Raw genomic sequence first — 12921 nt, 5'->3', positions numbered from 1 at the left:
TTAATCTTTTTAATTTTTATTTCCTAAAACAGGTGAAGGGCAAATGCCACACAGAAGTAATTGGTAAACCACGAGACAGGCACCATAAGACCAATGCTGGCCAACGAAAGCCTAAGTTTGAGAAGCAGTTGAAAGCAGCCTCAACAGATGGGAAGGAGATTGGTGTGGGGGATCATTCTCCTGTAGTCCCAAATATTCAGTCAGAAACTGAATTCCCTCCCTTGCCAAAGTGTGTTCCATCAGAAGTAAGTATAAAAGTCACAAAGTTCAAATGCTTTGTTTTATGTTTTTCATGTGATCTTCATTCTGAATACATGAATATGGTGAATATGACACTTTTTTCTTTTAAATAGAAGCTGATCACATTTTCAAGTTTTGATAATTTTTCTTCATTTTAAATTTCTGAATAATATATAACTGTTTTTGTTTCATAATACCCATTTATTTGATTATTATTTCTTAATTACAGCAGGTGAAAGGCAAAGGCCAAACTAAAGAAATTTGTAAACCACCAGACAGTCATCTAAAGACCAAAGATGGACAACAAAAGCCTAGGTTCAAAAAGCAGTCAAAGACAAGTTCAACAGACAGGAAGGAGATTGGTGTGGGGGATCATTCTCCAGTAGTTCCAAATATTCAGTCAGAAACTGAATTCCCTCCCTTGTCCAAGTATGACCCATTAGAAGTACGTAAAAAAGTTACAACCGACAAATGCTTTGCTTTATGTTTTTTCATATGATCTTTGTTCTACATATATGCTGAATATGACACTTTATAATCTTTTTTTGTGTTAACTGATCAGGTGAAAAAGGAAAATTTTCTTGATTAAAAATGTCTGAATAATATATTACTGTATTGGTACAAGTGAAGGGCAATAAGCTAAGTAAAGTAACTGGCAAAAGTTCAGACGGGTAACAAAATGTTGAAGAGTTGCGTTTTTTATTTTTTCATTTTAATCATTGATTTTATTATGATTTCTTAAAGCAGGTAAAGGACAAAGTCCAAACAGAAGTTATTGGTAAACCACCTGACGGGCAACTTAAGACCAATGCTGGCCAACAAAAGCCTTGGGTTGAAAAGCAGCTTAGGGTAATTTCAACAGGCAGGAAGGAGTTTGGTGTGGTGGGTCATTCTCCAGTAGTCCCAGACATTCAGTCAGAGACTGAATTCCCTCCCTTGTCCAAGTATGAGCCATCAGAAGTACGTAAGAAGGTTACAATAAAAAAATGCTTTATTTTGTTTTTTTCATATGATCTTTGTTGTACATATGTGGTAAATATGACACTTCATTTCTTTTATTATGTTAACTGATCAGGTAAAAAATGAAAATGTTTTTTTTTTTTTAATTTAAAAGTGTCTGAATAATATATTATCATATAAATATATTTTGATACAGGTGAAGGGCAAGTTCTCAACTCAAGTAATTGGCAAACAACCAGACAGGCAACAGAAAAAGTTGAAGAGTGGCATTTTGATTCCTTTTATTCATTTCTTTATTTTATAATTATTTCTTAAAACAGGTGAAGGACAAAGGAAAAGAAGTTGTCAAATACAGCTTAACAGATGAGCAGACAGGAAAGAATGCAAATTCTTTTTCTGAGACACTACGATTTCAACAGAAATCTGACTCCCTGTCAAAGTTTCTCATGGGAGTCGACCCGAGCATCCTTTTGATTAGACAGAATTCCACCGACAATGCTCAGGTATCAGGCCAAAACATGCAGGCGTTAAACAGCATGGACCCCAGCATATTACTGATGGGCCCAGTCCTGGAAAGTGCACAGACATCAGAAAGCACGATGAGCCGAGATGCCTCAGTGGTATCGCATCTCTGCAAAGAAAAGCAGATTACAACCAGCCCTATAAAAAAGGTAAAATAAAAAATACAAAGGTTTTGTACATTATAAATAAAAATACACCATTTTTTTCAACATTTAATTAGACAGACCTTTGTTTTAACATATCTTAAACTTTATCTTAATATAAAAAATGCATTATCAAAATATGATTATCTAAATAGGTAAAGAAGGGCAAGTATCAAACTCAAGTAATTGGTAAACCAACATCTGAGCAACTTAAGACCAATGGTGGCCAACAAAAGCCTAGGATCGAAAAACAGCTGAAGGCGAGCTCAACAGACAGAAAGGAGGTTGGAGTGGTGGATCATTCTCCAGTAGTCCTAAATATTCAGTCAGAAACTGAATTCCCTCCCTTGTCCAAATATGGTCCATCAGAAGTACATAAAGAAGTAACAAACAGCAAGAAACTGAATGTGAAGAATGGAAAACAAAAGGTGCAGAAATCCTTGCCTCCAACACTTCCAACTCTGGCAACCACAGCTGAGACAGATGACAAAGATGAAATTTCAGTTATAGAAACGTTGGCCTTGAAAACACCCACTTTTTGGGAAAATGAGGTAAACATTACCATTGGTATTAAACACATGATACTTATGTTAATTTCACCTTTTTTAAAATCTTTTTATTAGTAATGGTTGATACATTTTGTAATTGGTTGTGTAGAAAACAAAAAATCAATCAATATTGTAACCAATCAAGGGTTGATGTTGAACATTATCGTAAAATTGTCATTGGCTACTGTGCTGCATGTTTTAAATGCTGTTTAAGGAGACCGTTGTTGTAATTAGGCCAATTTAATTGTGTTCCTTTTAAACTTATCTTGAACTTGACCATATAAAATCATTCAATTATTATTATTATGATTTTGAAAGGTACAAAGGACACAGAAAGGCCAGACCTCTGTGCAAGAGACTGAAGCAAAGCAGTTACATTCACGTGCGGTCGTGTTGAGACAGGTGAGTGCTAGAGAATGTCATTTTTATTTTGGGTGCTTGACAAACCCACTTTTCTTAATTCATGGAGATACAGGGTATATGCCTAATGTTGTTGTCACAGAATTTCATAATTGATCAGATATCTTGGCAAGATCAGAACATTCGCTTTATTTTTATTGCAAATAAATCTAAATTGCTCTGACTTTCCATTCAAGGGAAATGTAGCAATTGCTGTGGTTCTGATTTCAATGAATTTTAAGTTGAGAAAGATAGGTGAAGTTGGGAAGCTAAAAGATTTACCTGCAGCCTCCTCTTTTTTTTTTATATCCACAGATGTATGAAAACCTTACTTTTTACTTTTTTTAACTGAAGCCCCATGTTCAAGTTGACCTATTACGCAAATTGGGGGACAGAAATATTGTCAAGATTAATCAACCTCGGACTGCCCGAGTAGAGGTATGTTTTTGGTAATCTATGTTATAATCATAAATGAAAAGATGAATTTGTCCAAAGATTATAAAAAAAAAAATCTTAGCAATTTGATATCATAAACAATAAACTAAAAACATATTTTACAGCTTATATCAAAACTATAAGATATATATTTATGGCTACTATACGAAATATATTTATGACAGAAGTGATGCAACTCTTAATACAGGTCCATCCACTGGCAATGATGTACATCAAGGAAATGCATACAGCAATGTTAACAAAAGTAAGTGTTCATATATGTAGACTCAAAAAAGTAATTCCTGGACTACTATGCCAAATTGGATAAGAATGCTCATAGAATATCATAACATAATAATGCAATGCCGCAATAAGACCAAAGTTTTACCTGTGATAAGCACTGGCCACTTTATTGGGATTAGAAAGCAGAAGGCTACAGGATTCATGTAAGAGGTATAGTTTTCATAAAATTGAGACTAGAACTAAACTGTTTAGGTGGAATGATATTCAGCGATGGCTTTGGTGTATAAGCATATTGTCCCATTTTTCAAGTGAGCTTTGATATATAGCAGATAGACAATTACTTTTATATGTTTCTTTATACAGCCCTTAATTCAGATGAGGATGTTAAGGCATCTAAGCCTAGTCATCAGGAATTGCAACTCAACTTGCAGAAAAATAATCAACACTGGAGACAGAAAAGATGAAAAAGTAAGGAGAAATTGTGAAAATTAAATCTAAATTGTTAATGCATATGAATGAGCATAAGTGTCTAGTTAAAGCCCCAGAAAATTATCTTAAGAAATATTTACCAAGGTAAAAAAAAAAGAAAAGAAAAGAAAATATCCCTATTTTTGTACAATCATGAGCCTGAGCTAATATTATCGACACTGTGTTGGGACTGGACACTTTTTTATTTTTTATTTCTTATTGCAATTAAAGGGCAAGTGCCAAATGGAAGTAACTGGTAAACCACCATTCGGGCGTCGTAAGACCAATGCTGGTGGACTAATGCCTTGGTGTGAAAAGCAGCTGAAGGCAAGCTCAAAAGACAGGAAGGAGATTGGTATGGGGGACCATTCTCCAGTAGTCCCACAAATTCAGTCAGAAACTGACTTCCCTCCCTTGTCCAAGGATGATCCATCAGAAGTACATCAAGAAGTAGCAAATAGCAAGAAATTGAATAAGAAAAACGGGAGATCGAGCCAGCCAAAATACAAATTCGTGGCATCGAAGAGGCTAGAGCCCGATTTAACAACAAAGACCAACGACAAGAAACTTAAAAAAGAGGTAGGCATTTCCATAAGTACTCTAGGAATTAAACAACAAAAATTTATTTTAACAGTTTTGCAGCTGTTACATCTTTATCTTTTATTAGCATTGCTTAATAGTATTTGTTATAATTATTAATTATTATATCATTAATTTATTATTATGTCATTAATTATTATTTCTTAAACCAGGTGAAAGGCAAAGGCCAGACAAAAGTATCTGGTAAACCACCACACGGGCAACGTAAGACCAATGCTGGCCAACGAAAGCCTAGGATTGAAAAACAGATGACCTCAAAAGACAGGAAGGAGATTGGTGTGGGGGATCATTCTCCAGTAGTCCCACAAATTCATTCAGAAATTGAATTCCCTCCCTTGTCCAAGTATGATCCAATAGAAGTACGTGAGGATTTTACCAACGACAAATGCTTTGTTTTATTTATTTTTTTTCATACGACTTTCGTTTTACATGCATGTACTTGACTCTAAATGTAAACTTACAACACATTTTCTTGTATCTACTCAACTCTTAAAAGAACCTATTATTTTTTATCAAAAGGTTTCTGAAAATTCAATATGAACTTTGATTATTCAAGTGTTAAATTAATATTAATCAGTATAATACATTTTTATAATATTTATTTTTTATCAATTTTTTTCAAAATAGGCCAAGAAGGCAGTACGTACCAACACAGACCAAGAACATCATGAGATGAAAATGGCAGACATGACAAATAGTGGCTCCATCAAAACCGGCCAAGAAGAAGATTTTAAAAACAGCTCAACAGATGAGCAGACAGAAAACGATGCAAATTCGTTTTGTGAAAAGCAACAAAATCAACAAAAATGTGACTCCCCGTCAAAGTTCCTTATGGGAGTCGACCCGAGCATCCTCTTGATTAGAGAGAATTCCACAGACAATGCTCAGGTATCAGACCAAAACATGCAGGCTTTAAACAGCATGGACCCCAGCATATTACTGATGGGCCCAGTCCTGGAAAGTGCACAGACATCAAAATGCACGATGAGTCGAGATGCCTCAGTGGCCTTGCATCTCTCCAAAGAAAAGCAGATTACAACCAGCCCCACAAAAAAGGTAAAAAATAAAATAAAAAACAGGCTTAACATGAACATAAATGTACGCAGATAAATGAGGTAAAAATCAAAATACAAAGTGAAGGGCGCTAGGTAATGTACCTGTACCTTGTAAATAGGTTATTTTATTTTCAAATTCAGACCAACTTTTGTTTTTAGCATAAGCTTATACTTTTTTAAATATAAAAATGCATGATAAAAATATAATTATTTAAATAGGTGATGAAGGGCAAGTTCCAAACTCGATTAATTGGTGAACCACCAGACAGGCAACCAAAGACCAGTGTTGGCCGACGAAAGCCTAGGCTTGAAAAGCAACTGAAGCCGGGCTCAACAGTCAGGAAGGAGATTGGTTTGGGGGATCATTCTCCAGATGTTCCAAAAATTCAGTCAGAAACTGAATTCCCCCCTTTGTCCAACTATGATCCATCAGAAGTATGTAAGAAAGTAACAAACGGCAAGAAATTGAATTGGAAGAATGGAAAACAAAAGAAGCAGAAGTCCTTGCCTTCGACACTTCCAACTTCTGCGACCAGAACTGAGACAGATGACAACGATGAAATTCCTGTTATACAAAGATGTTCCTCGTTGGTCTCGGAACAAATAGAGATTTCATCCACTTTTCTGGAAAATGAGGAAAGCCTTTCCGTAATTAGGAGCCTAAAGACGCGTATGTTCAATTTAACAGTTTCTTAATATCTTGTGTTACTAGTGGTAGATAAATTTTGTCATAATTATTTTTTCGGAAAAATTAAAAACAATGATTATTAAACATTGTAACCGACCAGCCGTTGCTTTTGATTAAAATTGATTTTAAATACTATATTACCCTTTTTGATACTGATTAAAATGACGACTGTTGTAGATTCGCTTTTTTTTTGGGGGGGGGGGGGGGGGGGGAGGGGGATGGATGACCTGATTATTAATATGTTATCCATTGATATGTAATCAATTATCAATATTTTGTTAAAGGTACATAAGTCACGGAAAGCTCAGACCTCTATGCAAGTGATTGAAAGAAATCAGCCACATGAACCGAGCGGCGCCGAAGCCGGCTTATTTACGGCAGGGGACAACCGCTTTAAAAGTAGCACGTTTGACGCTCAAAACGGACTGAATTCCTCTCAGGGACCCGTAACGTCACACGATGAAAACAAAATCGAGAACTTTTCGATTTTGGCGGTGGGGTCGACCTTTGGGCAGATTCAGATGGCACCCACTTTGCCGGCTGATGTGGTGAACATTTTGAATATTGATGAGTTAAACCACGCAGAGGGTGCGGCTGATCTAACGTCTGCGTCTCCAAGTGCAAGCAATGCGTCTAACAGAAACACGAACAGTTACATACAGGATACTTTAAATAAGAAAAAGAATCGAAGAAAAAGCAAAGTCGTTCTTTTAAGCACTCGCACTCTTCCGCGCTATGAAACATAAAGATTATTTTTTCTCAACAAGAATCTTTCCTATTCAAATTTCCAGTATATCTTTTTTATTTACATTATGTGTTTAAAGTATTTAATCATAGGTATCTTAGACATTTTAAATTTAGTGAATCTTAATGTATTATTTCAGAAAGCTACTTTAGTTAGTTCAAGAATTGTTAATTTATTAATAATACAATATATACAATAAAGTATACGATTTTGTACATATTGTTATAAAATTTGAAGTGAGTAAAATAAGAAAATCAGTTTTAGCGCGATAATTTGATTTCTCATTTACCTTTAAAAATGGACTCAAAGACAACCGATTGCCTTTTAAAAAGTATCTCACGAAATTCTTTTTCTGAATATCACACTTCATTATAAGAGCTCTGTTCGCAGTTTTTAAAGTCTACAAATATCAGAAGTTTATGTTTCAAATCTAATAGAAACTAATTGTATGAAACCACACACACGTGAACACACACACACACACACACACACACACACATTTCATACCATGACTGCATTCACAATAGCGGTCTAACAGATGGTTGACCCACTTGAAAGCTTGATATGCGTGGATGGGTAAGCGTGTGTGTGTGCTCGCGCGCGCGCGTGTGTGTGCAGTATCATAAAATTCGCTGTTGTGAATGCGGTCATATTCAATTCTGTCACAGGATTCTTCGACATTATTGTTAACATGTTGAAAGGTCGGTCGATGGATCTGAAATCTACCTAAATCTACTTACAAAAAATAATGCTATAGCTCGGCATTAAATAACCTGAACAGAAAAAAAGAGGACGATACAAGGCCTTTTATTTTAATTTAACTCTTCAGAACTCTGTTTTTATCGTGTTATACTGGTACTTGCCCAATGGTACTTGTACCCACCTTTCATTAGAAGCTTGCGTTGGAACAATCCTCAGCTCGCACACTGACTCACTTCTCTTTCAGCTTTTATCACTGCTACTTTCATCTGTTCCCATGTCCCTTGAAAGTGGCAGTCAGAATAACCGTTTTGCTTCCTGAAAGGCAAAAATAGGTCATGGCGTTGATGAAGTTATGGGTGTGTTTCACTGCCTTCTGTAGCGTAGTTTTCTTTGACTTGCTGTTGTGGACATACAAGGTCCAGTCAAGGGTGTTTGAGAACAAGAGGCAACAACAGATAAGAAATATTGAATATATACCATCAACCACTTCCAATACAGAGATGGAGCCAGTTGCCAACCTGGCATCAACTGATGGTTTCACCGTGACAATTAAGTACGTATTGCTTATCGTGCTTAATGTGTTTGACATTTGTTATTGACAAATTATGATTTTCCTCTTTTCAGTTATCGGCGAATATTATTTTTGGAAGCTTCATATACCGGTTCATATGTTCTAGCACTGGATGCTTAACTGATTTGGTATTGTTACGATGGTACCTATACGCCCAAACATTCCATATATTAAAGATGAACCAAGTCAGTAACAGTTACTGCTGTTTTTTATCATAATTTTCATGAAACGATTTTTTAGTATTGAGTAATATAAGAAGTGTCTTGTTTTCACTGTTAATCATTATGGGATAGTTTGGTGATAGGGCATAGCATGCAAATATATATTTTAGCTTTGTAATTTAAGAATTTCATCAGACCCACCAGTAATCATTGGCAAACATCAGCTAATCCAGTAACAGTGACGTAACACCAAGCGCTGACGCTGGCCGTTGTCATGGAAGTGTCGTTACTTCTGTCGTTGATGTCCATTGTTCTCAACAATGTCAACGTTTCTGATATCGTTGTGGTCATTGTCAATGTTTACGTCACAACGTCATGACATCACTGATAGTGACGTCATTGCCCATAGATATCGTAAACAGTACGAAGCATGGATAGTGAAGATGATTCAGATGCAATTTGAAATTGTTTATTATGCAAAGTAGCGAATGTGATCACGAGCAACTCGGAGTAAATGTACTCGTGTTTGAAGAGTACCCAATTGAAGACCAGGTGGAGCTAATTCTAGGTGTGCTCCGTTTGATGGCTTTTTGTGCGCTCTGGCTGATTTTTGTATGCCTTCCCGCATTTGCATATGGTAAGAAAACTAGCATTCGTTGGTGTTAGAAGAAGCATCATATATCATAGTATTTCCACATATATATATATATAGGCTGTATTTTTAAAAGTCCTATGTTTCTTTCCTGTAAGTTTAAGAAGAGTAAGTGGCATAGTTTTCCTTTAATGGTCGCTATGGCGGCAGTGCCCAAAATAGGGTTTTCTTCAATTTTTATGAAATATTATATCATGCTTTAACAGCAATCTTTAATAATATACTGCAGGTCACATGGATATTTAGGTCGCCAATGAGGCAAGACGAAATTAAAAAGAAAAATTGGCAAATTCGAAAACGACCATATACATGTATGTAACGAAGAGTACAAATACGTATTTTCTATCGCCTCAAAACAAAAATATGACGAGGAAAATTTAGTTTCAGTAATTAAAACCAGTTCTTCAAATTGGACGGGGTCTTTTTAACTGGAAAAGTCCGCGACGTTCAAACATAGATATTGATCTCACTGGCCTTGTTCTCAATAAATTGCAAGTTTATTGTGTAAATAGTAAATATTTTAGTTTTTCAAATGGTATGCTAAGATTTTGAAGTATCAACGTGCTGCGAATTGCAAGAGTTGAAAATAATATAAATGATATGAAGGGTAAATCTTAGTTTATGGATGATGTGGATTAACTTTTCTACGCTTAACCAGGGTCGGATCCAGGATTATTTGAAAAGGGGGGGGGGGGGTCCGCGGATGCGAACCCGACCTTCCCCCCTCGCGAGGGGTTCGGGGCCCAAACGAGGGGTTCGGGGCCCGATGAAGGGAACGGGAAATATAGGTATTTTAGAGGGTGAACGGTGCCATAGGCCCCCCCCTGACCCCACTGCTTAACCCACTTAGTGCTAGTGTTACGTCTGCTCTTGAGCAGCGGTTGAACTCTTATTACCTCCGCCAAGGAGGTTATGTTTTCAAGCCCGTTTGTCTGTTTGCTTGTTTGTTTGTTTGTCATCAACATAACTCAAAAAGTGTTGGACCGATTTTGATGAAATTTTCAGGAACTGTCAAAAGTGGGCCAAGGAAGAAAATATTAGTTTTTGGTGGAGATCCGGATCAATTATCAATAATAATCTACGCAAGGTCTACGCTCTCGGAGTGCTTTTCTAGTACATTTTTATTGTTTTATTCAGAAAAAGACGGCGTCTGGCCGTGCTAATGCATATTGTAATATATTTCTATCTTAATGCTATTGATGGCTTCATTGTGCTCTATACAGTGAGAAGTTGTTTATTATACGAAGAAACACAATCACATTGTTTATTCGGCAAACATCGGCTTATCCAGTAAGAGTGACGTAACACCAAGCGCTGCCGCTGGCCGTTGTCATGGAAGTGTCGTTACTTCTGTCGTTGATGTCCATTGTTCTCAACAATGTCAACGTTTCTGATATCGTCGTGGTCATTGCCAATGTTCACGTCACAACGTCATGACATCACTGATAGTGACGTCATTGCCCATAGATATCGTAAACACTACGAAGCATGGATAGTGAAGATGATTCAGATGCAATTTGAAATGATTTATTATGCAAAGTAGCGAATGTGATCACGCGCAACTCGGAGTAAATGTACTCGTATTTGAAGAGTACCCAATTGAAGACCAGGTGGAGCTAATTCTAGGTGTGCTCCGTTTGATGTCTTTTTGTGCGCTCTGGCTGATTTTTGTATGCCTTCCCGCATTTGCATATGGTAAGAAAACTAGCATTCGTTGGTGTAAGAAGAAATGCGCGTTTTTCAAGAAACATCACATAGTATTTCTGATTTGCTCACATCATAATGGGTTTGATGTTTGTGTAATTCAACCTGAAAGTAAAAGTTACAGTGCAAAATTACTTTTTCGTGATGTCAACAAATGTTGACCGTCTCGTTGATTGGCGACGGTATAAACCTGTACGAGAACATAGCCTTGCTCTCACTCAGAGTGTCACCGGTAACGCCGAGTGTTGGTGAGCTGGTAGTTATTTCACCTTAATCTTATAAAGGTTGAGTTTCAAGGTTTTGCCTGTTATTTTACCTTTATATGTGTAAGAGATCTGGCGGTTTTTATACATTAATCTAGTTGCCGACGCTCTAAAACATTAATCTAGGCCGTTGCCGACGCTCTAAAACAACTGGCTATCATTGCACATTAGACAGAACTGGTGAAGATTTCACACTATGTCAGTCAGTGTGCGATCATTAGTCTTGTTACCTGTTGGCAATCGTTTGATGATTCAATAACACGTGATTTTTGATGTAATCAAATGGTTATCATTATATTCTTTTTCAGAAGCTCTATGCGAGAGGGAAAACCAAATGAAAAATGAACTCGGTAAGATAAGAACTTTTCTTCTTTAAATCAACGCACTTTATGTATATCTGTTCTTTTACTGGATGGATGGTAAACGTGTATGTTTCACCGTTTACGAGTGCGATTTAAGATATACACCCCAAACACTTTAAATATGCATATCGTTTTTAATAAAAAAAAGTCGACTAATGTTTGCTGATCGATTTGATTGATATATTGTCCATTTTAATAGCCGCCCGGCGCGCCATGAACAAACGTGCGGTCGTGTTGAGACGGGTGAGTGCTAGAGAAGGCCTTTTTTTTTTGGACGCTTCACAAACCTACAAGTAGGGCCTACTTTTCTTACATGTATAACGTATAAGTATTATTCAAAATGGTCCACCAGATGGATGAACTATGTTTATTCGTTTGCTTATTTGTAAGGCGTTTTCCTTAATATTTTTGTTAGGACAAAGTTTTCGTTCATCCATTTTTTCTTTCAGCATCCACAGATGTGTGATAACCGTACATTTTACTTCTCTTTTATTTTTAAATTTAGCCCCACGTGCATGTTGCCCAATTACGCAAACTGGGGGACAGAAATACAGTCAAGATTAACCTACCTCAGACTGCCCGCGTAGAGGTATGGTTTTTTAAATATGTATATTTCATAGCAAACATAAGTTCTGAGTTCAATAAATTCTCTCTCTCTCTCCCTCTCTCTCTCTCTCTCTCTCTCTCTATATATATATATATATATATCCAAAGAAAATAACACCTCAGTTATTTAAAAAATAATTGTTTTAAAGTGTATGCTCAAACTACAGATATATTTATAACAGAATTAATATGCCTCTTTTGCTGCAGGTCCATCCTCTGGCAATGATGTACATCAAAGAAATATATTCAGCCATGTTGACGAAAGTAGGTATTCATATATTAAGACCTAAATTGCATAACAACTTTCTCTAGACAACTTTGCCGAATGGGATAAGAGGGATCTGAGAATAACAAATAACGTACTGTCGCAATAAGATCGAGAGTTATATTGGTATTTTAGGAACTAGCTTCTCTGTTACTCGGTTACTCGGTATGTCAAACTCTGCTGAAAGCATGGGGTAGGGGTGTTATATGTATGGGATTTCAGGTTAGAGGTAAAAAGTCACAAAATTAAGACTGGATCTCAATGTTTGGATGGAATGACACTCAGATTATTCAGCGATTTCTTTTGCGCATCAGGTGTATTTTCTCTCTTTTTAAGAGTGCTTTGTTATATAGCAGATACCGGTATAGACAATAACTTTTGTGTGTTTTTTTATACAGTCCTCAATTCATATGGGAATGCTGAGGTTCCTAAGGCTAGTCAGCATCAGGAATAGCAACTCAACTTACAGAAAAATAGTCAATGCTGGATACAGAAAAGATGACAAAGTAAGGAGTAATTTTGAAACTTAAACAATTGATAACTAGGCAAAATCAAAACGCTTTAAATATCTCTACTGGAAAATCTGGCA

The 12921-nt window shown here is 36.4% G+C and overlaps 1 protein-coding gene across 1 annotated transcript in view; it reads left to right on the top strand.

Annotated features, from left to right (window-relative positions):
* Positions 1–12921, top strand: part of LOC106153298 (uncharacterized) — a 37862-nt gene that overhangs the window by 9280 nt on the left and 15661 nt on the right. Inside the window, exons 21-37 of the mRNA XM_087008747.1 lie at positions 33–245; positions 470–685; positions 988–1200; positions 1521–1871; positions 2021–2416; positions 2732–2815; positions 3167–3250; positions 3456–3512; positions 3854–3958; positions 4190–4537; positions 4711–4917; positions 5186–5614; positions 5833–6261; positions 6586–6747; positions 11967–12050; positions 12275–12331; positions 12731–12838. Coding sequence (XP_086864873.1) covers positions 33–245; positions 470–685; positions 988–1200; positions 1521–1871; positions 2021–2416; positions 2732–2815; positions 3167–3250; positions 3456–3512; positions 3854–3958; positions 4190–4537; positions 4711–4917; positions 5186–5614; positions 5833–6261; positions 6586–6747; positions 11967–12050; positions 12275–12331; positions 12731–12838 — 3543 coding nt within the window. The remainder of the gene's footprint in view (positions 1–32; positions 246–469; positions 686–987; positions 1201–1520; positions 1872–2020; positions 2417–2731; positions 2816–3166; positions 3251–3455; positions 3513–3853; positions 3959–4189; positions 4538–4710; positions 4918–5185; positions 5615–5832; positions 6262–6585; positions 6748–11966; positions 12051–12274; positions 12332–12730; positions 12839–12921) is intronic.

This window comes from Lingula anatina, chromosome 3 (genome assembly GCF_051362555.1).
Source record: "Lingula anatina isolate TDL-2025a chromosome 3, LinAna3.0, whole genome shotgun sequence".
NCBI lineage: Eukaryota > Metazoa > Brachiopoda > Lingulata > Lingulida > Lingulidae > Lingula > Lingula anatina.
Note: the sequence above shows the minus strand (reverse complement) of the source record. Positions and strands in the feature narration are given on the sequence as shown.